Here is a 14,370-nt window from a genome sequence, read left to right on the forward strand (position 1 = left end):
GCAGATCGACGGTGGATATGTGGGATGAGGTGTAGGCCAGCAACACCCGGCCAGCCAGCCGGCAACAGTCACCTTAGAAACTCGATCAGAACGAACCTACCGGAGATGTGGAAGAAGGTCGAACAGAGCCTACGATATGCTAATTTCTATTTTTCTCGTAACATGCAACAATGTGGAAGAAGGCTTTTGTTGTTTCATTTTATCTCCCTCGCTGTGCCCCCTGTAAATTAGGTTCATTGAACCTATCTTTTGATACTGCAAAGCTTATAGGCAACTGAATATATTAGTGATCTAGATCTATATTTCTTACAGAGGGAGTACTTGAAACAAAAGAGTAGAATTGACCTCAAGATAATTAAGTACCGCTTAGGTAAACAGTTAAATCAACAGTACAACGCGGTATGAAAGTAGCCTTGTCTAAATAATTGTACTAGAAAATCAAACAGTACAATGCCATCAGTATGAAAGCTAGCTCTGCCTCAATAATTGTACTAGAAAAGTATGGGTGCATCAACATATTGACTTATTGAGATAAGCACCACCATTATTTGTAAACATGCTAGCGATCGATCTATTATCACTTAACCAATATATAAGTTTCTCGATAGACCTGCTCTGTTGACAAAAATAAAGGTTACTACCTAAAAGAGTAATTATTTATGGCCAAACAAAAGTATTCAAGACAATGTGTTTTACAACTGTTTAAACGATTGAGTTTCTCAGAAGACTATGCCCAAGTAATCGGTCTGTGCTCAGCTGAATCCTAACAAATTACTCGGTAGTTCGGACGTCAGATCAAATATTTAATAAACTAGACTCAAGAGAGATTTTTCTTATAAAGTGTGCCGAAATAGAGACGCCTCAACTAGACCGGAAAGAGACAAGGTCCAAAAGACTCCTCGACCACTCCGTGTACGACATCGCAAATTTTATCTCTCTCAAACTCTCATCTCTCTCTCTCTCTCTCTCTCTCAAACACACACACACACACACACACACACACACACACACACACACACGTTATCTCACGTTCTCTCAAACTCTCAGGTCTCCCACTTATATGTATTATATCCATCCTGATCTAATCTAAAACCTTTATATGCAATGTCACAGAAAAATAAAACCTGTCCTCCCGCCCGAAATCCTCTCTATGTTCTCTCATGGATGTGGGTGGTGCTTCCCATCGATGTCCTGGCTGGTCAAGCCGTGTTCACCTGTATTCTCTACACTAGGTTCTCCAAGGGTGATCTTTTTCGGATAGTGAAAATACCCGGAGATGTAGTGGTGGTGGCGATGAGCGTCCTTGCAGCAGGATGGGGATAGGAGAGAAGGCGGATGTAGGAGAGGGAGAGCAGAGGACAAATGAGTGGCTCTTCCATGGCCACTTAGAGATAAGGGAGAATGTGATGGGCATGCCTGGGCCTGGACGCGTAGCCCGTGTGGGATGTGAATGATTTCTCACAATATCAGCCCGATGGTTTAAACACTTTCTCATGTAATTTTTATCTTAACCCTACAATCTACGCTACTCTTGCCATGAAAAAAGAACCAACCTGATCCAACCTACACGTAACAAAGACCCAACCTATCATTAGAAAGCCTACACATGCAGTACCATAGTGGATAGCGGCATGGTAGTTGAGGCCCTCTTTGAAATCGTCCGTCTCAATCTCTTGCATGTCTCTCTCATGTCTCTGTCAAGCTCTCATGTCTCTCTCTAGTAATTAATTTAGTGGGTTGTCCCTATCATCCAAAACCTCCAAACGCTGTACCATGGGGACAGGGACGCGCACAGTAGTTGAGGCGATGGTTTTCATTTTCAGTGAGATTTTGACGAAATTCACTGAATTTCAATAATTTCAGTGCATACTAAAATATTTACCTTACGGACCAAATATTTCAGCAATTTCATTAGTACACAGGAATTCTAATATTATTTTTCTAAATCAAATATTTAATTGAATTCAAGTGAATATTTCAGCCTTTTGATCCCATTCTGGCCAGAAGGACGGTCATCGGGTGGCGGCGGCGGGCGTGGTGGCTGCAGCGGCAAAAGACAGGGCGGCGCGAGGGATGGGAGAAAGTGAGGTGCCACTATTACTCGATAGTGGCGGAGTGAGCATATTTAGGGAGATGGGGGGGGTGGGGGGGTTGGAAGGTAGAGGATAATTTTTACTCCACTATACCGGTTAGGGGATCGGCTAGGTGTGCCGTAAGGGAGGATAACCGAATTTATCCTCCCTTACGGCCTTATTAGGGATCAGTTAGAAATGCTCTAACCTGGCTAAAGGACCCTTTCGTGGGCTAGCTAGTTGATTGATGGATTCCGCCAGGACACACACACAGAGACGTATATGTGGCCAAGTACATATGCAGATCAATTTGATCACTAACCACTCTTGGTTTGCTAAGCCGTTTGATAGCCTCCTGAAAACACATCTTCCTGCCTGCTTCCAAGTACTTTTGCTACCCGAAGAAGATCACCCTTGGAGAACCTAATGCCCAGAACACAGGCGTACACGCACTGGTGGGCACGTGCCCATGAATAGAGAGAACTTCAGACGGGAGGAAGAAAAATGATCAGGAGAGGAAGGCCGGTGGCTAGGTTTTCTTTTCTCTCGTTTTAGATTAGATCCTGGTGGTTATAATATGCATGAGAAGGAGACATGAGAGTTTGAGAGAGATACATGAGCGATTGGGCGAGAGCATGAGAGAATGAAGCGGCAACCTGGTAAATAATTGTAAGAGAGAGAAATGGCGGTTTGAGACGTGAGAGATTGGGAGAGAGAATAGAGAGGTGTTTGAGACCGACGATCTCAAAGAGGGCCTCAACTCCGTGCCCTGTCCTACATAGTACTGCGTGTCAAGGTTTTCTGATGTAGTTGTTTGTTACATGTAGGTTGGATTAGATTGGTTCGTTTTTCACAAGATAGTAAATTGTAGGTAAGGATATAGGAGCATTAATTACTTATCAATGGTTGAGTCTAGGAAGTCCCTAGTTAGGTTGCAACATTGTATGCAAATCTTAGCCATATAATTGGGCTGCTACTCCATTGCTGGATGGAGCAATCGTGACGATGACCTCAATTTCTGGAAAATCTATCTTGGCGTGGATTCTATAACGTGTTTCTACTTGTAAGTTGGTTTATGTTGGTGTTGTTCGCGCGAGCGACGTTATAATTATGACAATGCTGATATTCACCAAATTAACATGAGGCAAATAAACCTTCATATGAACTTCCATTTTTTTTTCTTATTATCATTTAATAGAATAACTGAAATATTTGCATAAGAATCTTAAGCCATTAGATGATGGTCAAAGTACACAACATTTTATTAATGGACTAAATGATCATCAGACCGAGAAAGAAGAAGGCAATGTTGGTTCTGTTCAAAACTATATATAGATCAATCAGTAAAATCTTTACAACATATATCACACACTTCAAATGTCAGCTAGAAACAATACATATGAACCATGTATAAAGACAATATACATCAATTTTGAAAATAGAATATCTGAAGAGCTTGCATCAGTAACATTACAAAATATAATAGATGTTAAATATAATAAGTTAGACTAATGTTGAATGGAAGCATTCGATATCATGCTTAAATTACATACAAGTGGGTTGATATAACAATTCTATATAAACAATTCAAAAAAAGAAAAAGCTACACTACACAAGGAAGCTTCATAGGTCTGTATACCCGAGACACTTTATATAGATATGTTTTCTGATGCCTTTTCTTATATTTGTACTTTGTACAAGTATTGGCGCTGCTTAATACAGGACATGGTCACCCGAATCAAAATTAGGTGATGATGGTGATATGTGCATCAGATGTCACTAATAACGTTAGTTGCACGTAGTACTAGCTTAGCTAGCTAGGCCGTCCTCTATCTACATATATAAAGGTAGACGTATAGACATAGACACACACGAGAAGTGATGCAGTGGTCTGTGGCCTAGACACCGCCCGGCCTAAACCATCAATGGAGCTCGTTGTGCTTCTTGTCGTTGTTCTCTTGGGCTTCTCCGTCTTGATCCGTCGTAGCAGCCGGCGTGCCCCTGCACCTCCAGCTCCGGCCGTCCTCCACAAGATCAGTGACCCTGCCGTCGCCCACCGTGTGCTCGTCGACAACGCCGACGCCTTCTCGAACCGCCCAGTCCTTCCCTTCTTCGTGGAGCTGGCAAAGAGGCGCGGTGGCCAACGCAACGAGAACATAAGCACCGTGCCCCACGGCCCGCACTGGCGTGCTCTCCGGTGCAACATCACCGCCGAGACCCTCCACCCGTCGCGCCTTGGGCTTGGGCACCTCGCGCCGCTGCAGCGGGAGGCCATCCAGGACCTCGTCGCAGCCCTGCAGTCCACCGGCGCCGGGGCAGGCCTCCGAGACCACCTCCGGGCCGCCGTCTTCCGGGTCATCGCGCGCCTGTGCTTTGGGGACGGAGTCCACGAGTGCCATGTGCGTGCCGTCTGCTCCCAGGTACATGGCTTACAGGTCGCCATTGGAGAGGTCAACCCCTTTTCTGGCCCCTCCTTGCTAGCCAAGCTCGCGGTGTGGAGGTACCAGCGGCATCTCTTGGCCTTTCATGCCCGGATCACCGACCTGTGCCTCCCTCTCATCGCGGCACGACGGCGAGGACCACACGACGACGACCTCTGTCGTCCGTACGTCGACACACTCGTACAACTCCGCGTCCCCGACGACAAGCACGGTGGCCGGCGCGCTCTTAGCGACGACGAGATAGTGGACCTCGTGTTGGAGTTCCTCGGCGCGGGCTCAGGATCGTTGGTGGTGTGCCTCGAATGGACTCTCGCTCACCTCGTAGTCCAGCCGGAGGTCCAGAAAAAGCTCCGGCGTGAGGTCGACGGTGAGGCCGCTGATAGGAGCCATCTGATCCGTGGCATGCCGTACCTGCATGCCGTGATTCTCGAGAGCCTCCGCATGCACCCGCCGGCGCCGGTGGCCCTGCGTCACGTCCAGGCGGCCGAAGCCGCGAGGACGCTCGTGGGAGGAGGAACAACCAGCGACGTGACTGTGCTGTTCCTCCTAGGGGACATGGGAAGGGACAGGAAGGCGTGGAAGGACCCCGACGAGTTCCGGCCAGAGCGGTTCCTGGCCGGCGGCGACGCCGAGGGCGTCGGCCCTCTGCCGGGGCGCAAGCAGACGAGGATGATGCCGTTCGGCGCGGGGCATAGATTCTGCCCGGGCGTGGGTCTCGCGATGGCTACCATGAAGTGTTTCTTGGCTGCACTCGTGGTTGAGTTCGAGTGGGCGCCGCCGACGAACGCCGCCGTGGACCTCACAGAGCTGGATGGCTTCTTGAAGACGATGAAGAAGCCGCTGTCCGCATGTCCCACGCGACTACGAACTCCATCATCCTTCTGAAATCAAAACTGCTCCCCTCAGTTCCTAAATAGTACTCCCTCCGTCCCAGAAAAGTTGTCTCCGCGGCACTTTTTCAAAAAAACCCTTCACGTTTGCCCGACCAAACCCGCACTCCCCCTCCATCTTCCTCCGAGGCTCCGACACCGGCCGACTCCAGCGCTGCGCAGCTCCTCCGCACCACCGCGCCGAGCAGCTCCCCTGCGCCACCGCGCCGCGCCGCGCAGCTCCGCCACGCCGCGCCGCCGCACAACCCCCCCCCCCCCCCCCCCCCCCTCCACCACTGTACCGCGTTCCCCCGTAGCTCCCCCGTGCCGCACAGCTCCTAAAAATCCCCCCTTGCCCCGCAGTGACGACGGCGAGGGTTCCGGGCGACCAACCCTAGCTGAGCAGCCGCGGCGTGTCGGCGGCACCGTGCTCAGCTTCTCACCACTGGTCGCGCTCAGCTTCTGACCAGTGGCCGACTCCGCCCCGTCCCTAGTTGCTCGAGGTCGACTCCTCCATGCCGGACGCCGCCTCGCCCACACCGCTTCGCCCTCACCGCCGTACGCCGCCTCGCCCTCGCCGCAGGTGAGTTCCTCGGCTCTCTCCTCTCTTCTCGCTGATGAAAATGTTGTTGGTGCTGTCAATTGTGGCTACTGAGACTGTAGCTAATGTTGTTGGAGTACTGTCAATTCTCGGTGCAAACTTCAATTTTTAGCTACAATCAAGAGTAGGTAGTGGCCATTGTGGGTACTGAAACTGTATCGAGTGCTCTAGTGTATCCTGTTTGTGTAAATGTTTGCTGCATTGTGGCTACTGAAACTGTATGTATCTGATGATATATCAAGTCATCACACACACAGCTAACTGAATTTTGACTCTTAGAGGAATAAACTACTGTAGTTTACTGCAGTTTATTGCATAATTGTGCACTATTCGGAGCAAAATTCAGTTTACTGCTTTTCAGGTGGTTATAACAAGGAGCTTTAGTACCAATCCACACATTTATGGGTCTCTATTTATGCTCTTTTTCTGTTTATGGAGTACTGTATTGTGTAAATTCACAACATTGCAAGCACAATGATACTCAATATGCTGCCCAATCGCTGATGTTTGATGACGTCCTATTAATAATGCTTGGAGTATGAATTTGATGTTGTTTCTTAGAAACTGATTGACATACAGCACAATGATACTCCAGTGTCACAAATCATAAGTGTTTAGAATAAGATATCTTCTGTATTGTATTTCTTTTCTTGGAGTACAGTCACATTGCTTCTGTGCTTACAAAATTCAGATTGAATTTCACTACCAAAAGAAAAGAAGTGGAGATTAAATGCTGCTTTCCACTTACTTCACCTGTGTGTAACTCTTTTGGTGCATTTTCTGCAGAACCTATGTGTAGCTGCAGCATACAGGCCAGTTCATCAACTGCTCGAAGAAGAAAAGAAGATAGCATTTCCTTGCCTTTAGCATACAAGCCAGTTCACTTAATGTCCTCTCGTGCTATATTTCTGAGAATATCCAAGTTTTTACTTATCACTTTGCTAGCATTCACAAGTCTATTGAAGCGTGCATGTCTTTCTAATGGAGTGTAAATGTTCAATGTTTTGGAGTAGTTGCGAGAAATCTTTTGGTTTTCGAGTGTTCTGGCTAGGATGATACAGTACCTAGCAATTCATGATGGATTATGGAAGTAAGAGTACAAAAATTTAGTTTACTCTCTTTGATTCATGATGGCCCTCTTGTTCAAGTAAAGCAAGAAGAATACAAAATTCAGTTTACAAAATTCATAAATGTTGTGACATGTTCAGACTGAATTAGTAATTCAGAAATGTTCAGCACTGCCGTGTTTCAGTCTTCTTTTTCTACAGTTTATTCCACTGTACAGTTTGTGCATCTACAGAACATGAATATTGTGTGTGTGTGTGTATGTGTGCGTGTGTGTGTGTCTAGATGCCCTTGATACTCCATCTAAATTCTCTTGATGTATCTGAATTTTTTCTGTACTTAGATGCCCTTGATACTCCATCTCATTTGTTGTTAGTTTCTGGAGTACACCTACCAAAATCACTGCTATCATCATGCCTGAATCTTGGACATCATGACTGCGTCTATGTAGACCATGGCAGTAGTTATAGAACTATGAATATCTATTACTCCCTCTACAACATCAGAAAAGTTAATAACATCCTCTACAACATTTTCTGTAGAGATTAATGGCCAGGATTAATCTACAGCATTCTGTACATTAATGGTCAGGCTGAATTTTTTCCAAATTGTGTCCAAAATCTGGAGTAACAATATTACAGTGAATTTCAACACAGAATTTGAACAACATTTTCTTCAACATTCAGTCTTCTGAATTGTTTGAGATAAAATTCAGTTTCTGCTAATGAACCAGCCTATCCAGATTCATTTGATAAGATGCCTGCTGATCTTGTTGCTGCTGTTTTATTCAGTTTCTGCCATTACAGATAAATCTACAGATCATGTTGTCTCATTTGATAAGAACCTGCTGGTTGTAACTGCAAATCTAAATCAATCTACAGAAGCCACCGGCTAACTGAATTTTTTGATGTCAATTACCTGTAGTCACCAACAGCAGCAGCAGAGGCGATCAGCAGTCGCCAACAGCAGGAGCAGGGCGGGGACTCGATCGGGCAGCCGGCAGCGGTAGCAGCTGAAGAGGTCTGTAGGTCGTCTCGCTGCCGGGGAGGCGGGGAAGATCCGCGAGGCACTGCCTGCCGGAGTCAGCGGAGAGAGGAGCGGCGACCGACGGACAGAGGTTGGCAGCGGCGGCTGGAGTTGCCGCGGGCGTGAGGAACCCTCCGGGGACGCGACGGGGACGCGAAGCAGCCGGATGGGAGAGGTGCCTCGAGGTGGTCGCCTTCCGGAGCAGCCGCAGGTGGCAGCCGGGCACTCGCCCCCGTGCGCAGTTCGCAGCGGCGGACACCGCAGGTGGGCAGAGAAGGTGGGCGGCGCAGTTTCTCCGGTCGGCGGCGACGCGGTGGCTGGTCGCCCGGGTGGGCGGCGGCCGGGCGGTTGAATTGTGTAGCAGGGCGCTGGCCGGTCCTCGGATCGAAGACCAACTCGCCTCCGTGGTCGCGACGGTGGGCAGCGGAGGCAGGCAGCTGGTGGCGGTAGTGGGCGGCGGAGGGTGGTCGGGGGAGCGCTGCGAGCGCCAGAGCACGGCAGCGGAATCCCACGGCGACGGCCACCGGCGACGCGCGGGGACGGACAAAGGAAGAAGAAGGGGTCAAGGACCTATTTGTTGCTGTTTTAAAATTACGAAGTTCTTTTTGCAAAAAACTCAATGTACTGTGCGGGTGACAACTTTTCTGGGACGGAGGGAGTATCTTAATTTGCACCCCTAGCTTTCAGATATTTCAATACGGACTAGCAAAAAGGCCCATGCATTGCAACGGGTGAAAATCAATATCACACGCCCATTGCCTTTTCATAGCTTATCTTCTTCCCTGCCCTCGTCAACGATAGTTGTGATGTCTATATGATCACAATGCATCCAAATGTGATCAATCTAAAAATGATGAGTTGATCCACCACATAACATACTATCTATGTAGGCTATCATTGACTGACAAGCTCATGTGAAATCCGTTATCATACATGGATATCATTAATAGCTAACCACCAACAATTGAAGGTTAAAAATATCACTCTAAGGCCAGCTCCAACGCATGAGCGTTTAAAATCGTGAGCAAATTAACATGCACAATCATCCAGCATTGTAGCTACATTGTGTATACTTTTTTAGTGTCCGACTCTAGGTTATGTGTCGATGCTAGGAAAGTACTTCGGACGATGTGAAAACTGCCGGATTTTATTCCTAGAGCCCGCATTATACGTGCCCTAACCAAGTTATAGGTGGCAAAAAATACTCATAATTTTCTGAAAGAAAACTGAGATGGCTTTTCTGAACTCTTCTACATCCATATGGCAAGGAGCCTCCCAAAGCTCACAAGCAAAAGAGCAATCGCGACAAGGCAACATATGTTTGTTCCGTTGTGGACATCTTATTATGGAGATGAGGAAGCTCCTTGATCTGCATGGATTTGGTCCATTGAAAATTGAGCGTAATGAGAATAAAGTTGCTCATAATCTAGCTAATATTGATTGTTCTGGAGGTGCTGCTGCAAGTTGGTTGTGACGGTTTCTACCAATGTACCTAAGTTTGTATTAGCGTACTATAACACTATTACATTTATTCCGCGAAAAAAAATGTTTGCTGGCAATTGGTGCGGACAAGCAGCTTGTCGACACAACCGACCATGGCACCGACAGCACCAGTGATGACTTGAAGAGAATGTCAAGGAAGTGGAAGAAAATAAAAGGTGCATAACCATGAGTAGAGAGAGCGCTTTTTCTCTCTTTCGTTTTTGATTTTTTTTTTAGAATCTCTTTCATTTTTTTAAACAGAGCAGCAAAAAACGTCAATAGGCCACATGAATTTATACTACACTCAACACAAAGTCACATGAACCAGTTCGGTCATTGTGGCCTTTTACACCCAATCAGTGCCCTTTTTCCGTTCAATATTGCACCGACGCGCAACCTGTTTAATTCACACTGATTGAATGAATGAAATGCGTGCATTAATTCCCATGCAAGGTGGGTTAATTCTTCCCGTCCTTTCTTTAGGCTGGTCACAATGGGCAAGAACATAAGCTAGTAACTTACACACTTCCCTAGACTATGTTACTACCTCCATAGTGGGTAGGAACATCTATGTAGTGTCATGCAACGATGTATTTATTAGGTTATAGACTCATTGTTTCTTGGAGTGTGTGATGTTCCGGTAACTTAGCTAGTTACCACAAGCACCTCTCTCTTCGTTAAATATGTGCCACATAAGCAAAGTTGTATTGAAGTGTGTGATGTTACTCCTAAGTTCCTCCCCATTGTGACCAGCCTTATTTCTGTCACGTCACTACTCCTTCCTTCTTTTATCTTTATATATATAGAAGGTCTTCCTTTCTTTCCTTATTTATTTCTTCCAAATTATTACATGGAGCGCATATATAGAAGCCCCCCCCCCCTCCCCCTAATTCCTTCCTTATTTCTGTTACTACGTCACTTCTCTTTTCCTCCCTTTCATTCCTTATTTTTGTGACCTTGCTTCTCTTTCCTTCTTTTGTTTCCCGTGTAACTAGCCTCATCTCATCTTCCCTCAATCGATGCAAGGCTGCTTGATGATGTAGTACAACTCATAGACCTATATAAATTAGTGAAATTTAATTGAAAGGGGCAAGGTGGGACTAATTATTTTAGCAATGAACCATGTTTTCTTACAAAATCATAAGCCTGTTGAGTTGGATGCGGAGCTTGGAGCGGAGGTCGTGAGATAGAGCCCCAATTAGTGAAGTTATATATTTTCTTTTTTTGCTGCTCCCCAATACACGAAAAAAAAGTGTAGACCAGGCCCAGCTCGGCCCATGCGAAGGACAAACAGATGAGAGACGAAAAGTAGCAATTGAGCTGGCCGCGTGGCCCAGGCTTTGAGAGTTGTATGTAGGCGTGATAATACAGGAAACATTTCTTTCCTTGCATGAAACATCAGTTAGCTGAGTTGGCTAGCTGCTATGTGTTGTTTCCTGGACAACCTGGGTTCAATTCCGCTTGTTAGCGGGGTTTTTCAGTTTCGAGGATGACCTGCATGTAAACGCTAAAAACTCAGAAAATCATGACGTACGAAATGGACGGAAAAAATTGCGTGATGGACAAAAAAGTGAAGAAACAATCCTCCCTTTAATATTAGGTAGAGATTACTCTTTCCGTTCCTAGATATAAGACCTTTTAAAAATTCCTACATGGGCTACATACGGATGCAAGAGTACTCGCATTCGTATGTAGTCCATGTAGGAACACTACTGGAATTTTTCTCCTTGCCAAGTGCATTATGTCGGACACTCGACAATAGTATCTTTGTCGAGTACCTAACTCGGCAAAAACGTGAAACTCAGCAAATAGGCACTTTGCCGAGTGTCATGAAAAAAACGCTCGGTAAAACAACAAAACTCGGCAAACAAGGCTTTGCCGAGTGCTACAGTCGGCAAAAAGGGGTCTTTACCGAGTGTCCCACTCGGTGAAAAGGGGGTCTTTGCTAAACTGCATGGTTTTGGTTGTAGAGGTTGCATACGATCTTGGATGAAGATGGTCCAAAAATCAAAGTTGTTCGTTTTGACGAGACGGCCAGTTTCCATGTTGAGAACTTTTATATTTAGGCCATATTAATTACACTTTTTGGCATGCCAAATATTAATATAATCTCAAATGACCAAGGTGATGGCCATATTCATTGCATGGATTATTATAATGGTCCCAAATTAGACACATAGGTGCATATTGACATTACAAACAATGTTGCCAAATAAAATTTCCTACTTTTATGTACAAAAAATCAATTTTGATTTTTTAAGTGTAAAAAATGGATGTTTTTTGTGAAGCAAGTACAAAAATCAGGGTGCAAAATGGCACCACTCCAATTATCATAGCAAGTAGACCATGATTTATGCACAATTACCAAGTTTCATTGATTTTCAAGTTTTATAGTTACTTTCGGACATTTAAATGACTTTATGTCAATTGTCCTAAAGTAATTCAAATTTGAACTGCAAGTGTGTGATAGCTCAGTCCTAAAAATTAGCAAAAAAATATTTTTAGGTACACAAGTAGTCATTATATGGGAGAACCTCTTAAAGATTTTAGTTTGTAATTTCTTTTTCATGTTAAATTGTCTTCAAGTAATACCAATTAATACTCATAATGCCATATTCATGTTCCCAGTGAATCAAGGCTTTATCACATTCAAGCATTTTATCATTTGAATTTATTGTAAAATTGCATCACATTCAAGCTTTTGCGTGCAAATTTTGCAACCAAACATTGCTTGCAAATGTTACTTGCCAAGTTATTCAAACTTTGCTTGAAAAAATTGCATTCAAACTTTGCTTCCGAAATTTGCAAGGAAGTTTGAATACACAGGTTATTTACCGCAAATAACTGCAGCCAAAGTTCTTGTGTTGCAATATGGTACCATGTTCTTATCATGATGTACTGCAAGTTTATAACGATGTACAGTACTTTGTTCTTAAATTAATTTACTATACTCCTGACACTACAACAAGTTTATGATCTACTTCAAGTTTCCTTATCATGATCTACATTTCCAATTGATCATGTTCTTGTAATAGGAATCACGACTTGCATGTCGATGAGTATGACAACCGGCAGGAGCCATAGGAGTTGTCTTAATTTATTTGTGACCTGCGTGTCAACATATAACGTCATGTAATTACTTTACTTTATTGCTAAACCGTTAGCCATAGTAGTAGAAGTAATAGATGACGAGACAACTTCAAGAAGACACGATGATGGAGATCATGGTGTCATGCCGGTGACAATGATGATCATGGAGCCCCGAAGATGGAGATCAAAAGGAGCAAATGATATTGGCCATATCATGTCACTATTTGATTGCATGTGATGTTTATCATGTTTTACATCTTATTTGCTTAGAACGACGGTAGCTTAAATAAGATGATCCCTCGTAATAATTTCAAGAAAGTGTTCCCCCTAACTGTGCACCGTTGCGAGGGTTCGTTGTTTCGAAGCACCACGTGATGATCGGGTGTGATAGATTCTAACGTTCGAATACAACAGGTGTAAGCCAGATTTACACACGCAATACACTTAGGTTGACTTGACGAGCCTAGCATGTACAGACATGGCCTCGGAACACGGAAGACCGAAAGGTCGAGCATGAGTCGTATAGAAGATACGATCAACATGTAGATGTTCACCGATGTTGGCTAGTCCGTCTCACGTGATGATCGGACACGGCCTAGTTAACTCGGATCATGTTTCACTTAGATGACTGGAGGGATGTCTATCTGAGTGGGAGTTCATTGAGTAATTTGATTAGATGACTTAATTATCATGAACTTAGTCTAAAATCTTTACAATATGTCTTGTAGATCAAATGGCCCACGTTGTCCTCAACTTCAACGCGTTCCTAGAGAAAACCAAGCTGAAAGATGATGGCAGCAACTATACGGACTGGGTCCGGAACCTGAGGATCATCCTCATAGCTGCCAAGAAAGATTATGTCCTAGAAGCACCTCTAGGTAACGCACCTGTCCCAGAGAACCAAGACGTTATGAACGCTTGGCAGTCACGTGCTGATGATTACTCCCTCGTTCAGTGCGGCATGCTTTACAGCTTAGAACCGGGGCTCCAAAAGCGTTTTGAGAGACACGGAGCATATGAGATGTTCGAAGAGCTGAAAATGGTTTTTCAAGCTCATGCCCGGGTCGAGAGATATGAAGTCTTCGACAAGTTCTTCAGTTGTAAGATGGAGGAAAATAGTTCTGTCAGTAAGCACATACTCAAAATATCTGGGTTGCATAACCGCTTGACTCAGCTGGGAGTTAATCTCCTGGATGACGCGGTCATTGACAAAATCCTTCAGTCGCTTCCACCGAGCTACAAGAGCTTTGTGATGAACTTCAATATGCAGGGGATGGAAAAGACCATTCCTGAGGTATATTCAATGCTGAAATCAGCAGAGGTAGAAATCAAAAAGGAACATCAAATATTGATTGTGAATAAAACCACTAAGTTCAAGAAAGGCAAGGGTAAGAAGAACTTCAAGAAGGACGGCAAGGGAGTTGCCGCGCCCGGTAAGCAAGCTGCCGGGAAGAAGCCAAAGAATGGACCCAAGCCCAAGACTGAGTGTTTTTATTGCAAGGGAAGTGGTCACTGGAAGTGGAACTGCCCCAAATACTTAGCGGACAAGAAGACCGGCAACACCAAAGGTATATGTGATATACATGTAATTGATGTGTACCTTACCAGTACTCGCAGTAGCTCCTGGGTATTTGATACCGGTGCGGTTGCTCACATTTGTAACTCAAAGCAGGAGCTGCGGAATAAGCGGAGACTGGTGAAGGACGAGGTGACGATGCGCGTCG

The 14,370-nt window shown here is 45.1% G+C and overlaps 1 protein-coding gene across 1 annotated transcript; it reads left to right on the forward strand.

Moving 5' to 3' along the window:
• The first annotated feature begins 3,608 nt into the window (after positions 1 to 3,608).
• LOC125542324 (cytochrome P450 89A2-like) lies at positions 3,609 to 7,255 on the forward strand. Its single transcript, XM_048705308.1, has 2 exons — positions 3,609 to 5,965; positions 6,770 to 7,255. The coding sequence occupies exon 1, from the start codon at positions 3,998 to 4,000 to the stop codon at positions 5,396 to 5,398; it is 1,401 nt and encodes a 466-aa protein (XP_048561265.1). The 5' UTR covers positions 3,609 to 3,997; the 3' UTR covers positions 5,399 to 5,965; positions 6,770 to 7,255.
• Positions 7,256 to 14,370: the final 7,115 nt, after the last annotated feature.

The sequence above is a fragment of the Triticum urartu genome, chromosome 3 (assembly GCF_003073215.2).
Source record: "Triticum urartu cultivar G1812 chromosome 3, Tu2.1, whole genome shotgun sequence".
NCBI classification, from domain to species: domain Eukaryota; kingdom Viridiplantae; phylum Streptophyta; class Magnoliopsida; order Poales; family Poaceae; genus Triticum; species Triticum urartu.

Coding starts and splice junctions, on each gene's coding strand:
- LOC125542324 (XM_048705308.1), top strand. CDS start 3,998: ATGGAGCTCGTTGTGCTTCTTGTCGTTGTTCTCTTGGGCTTCTCCGTC.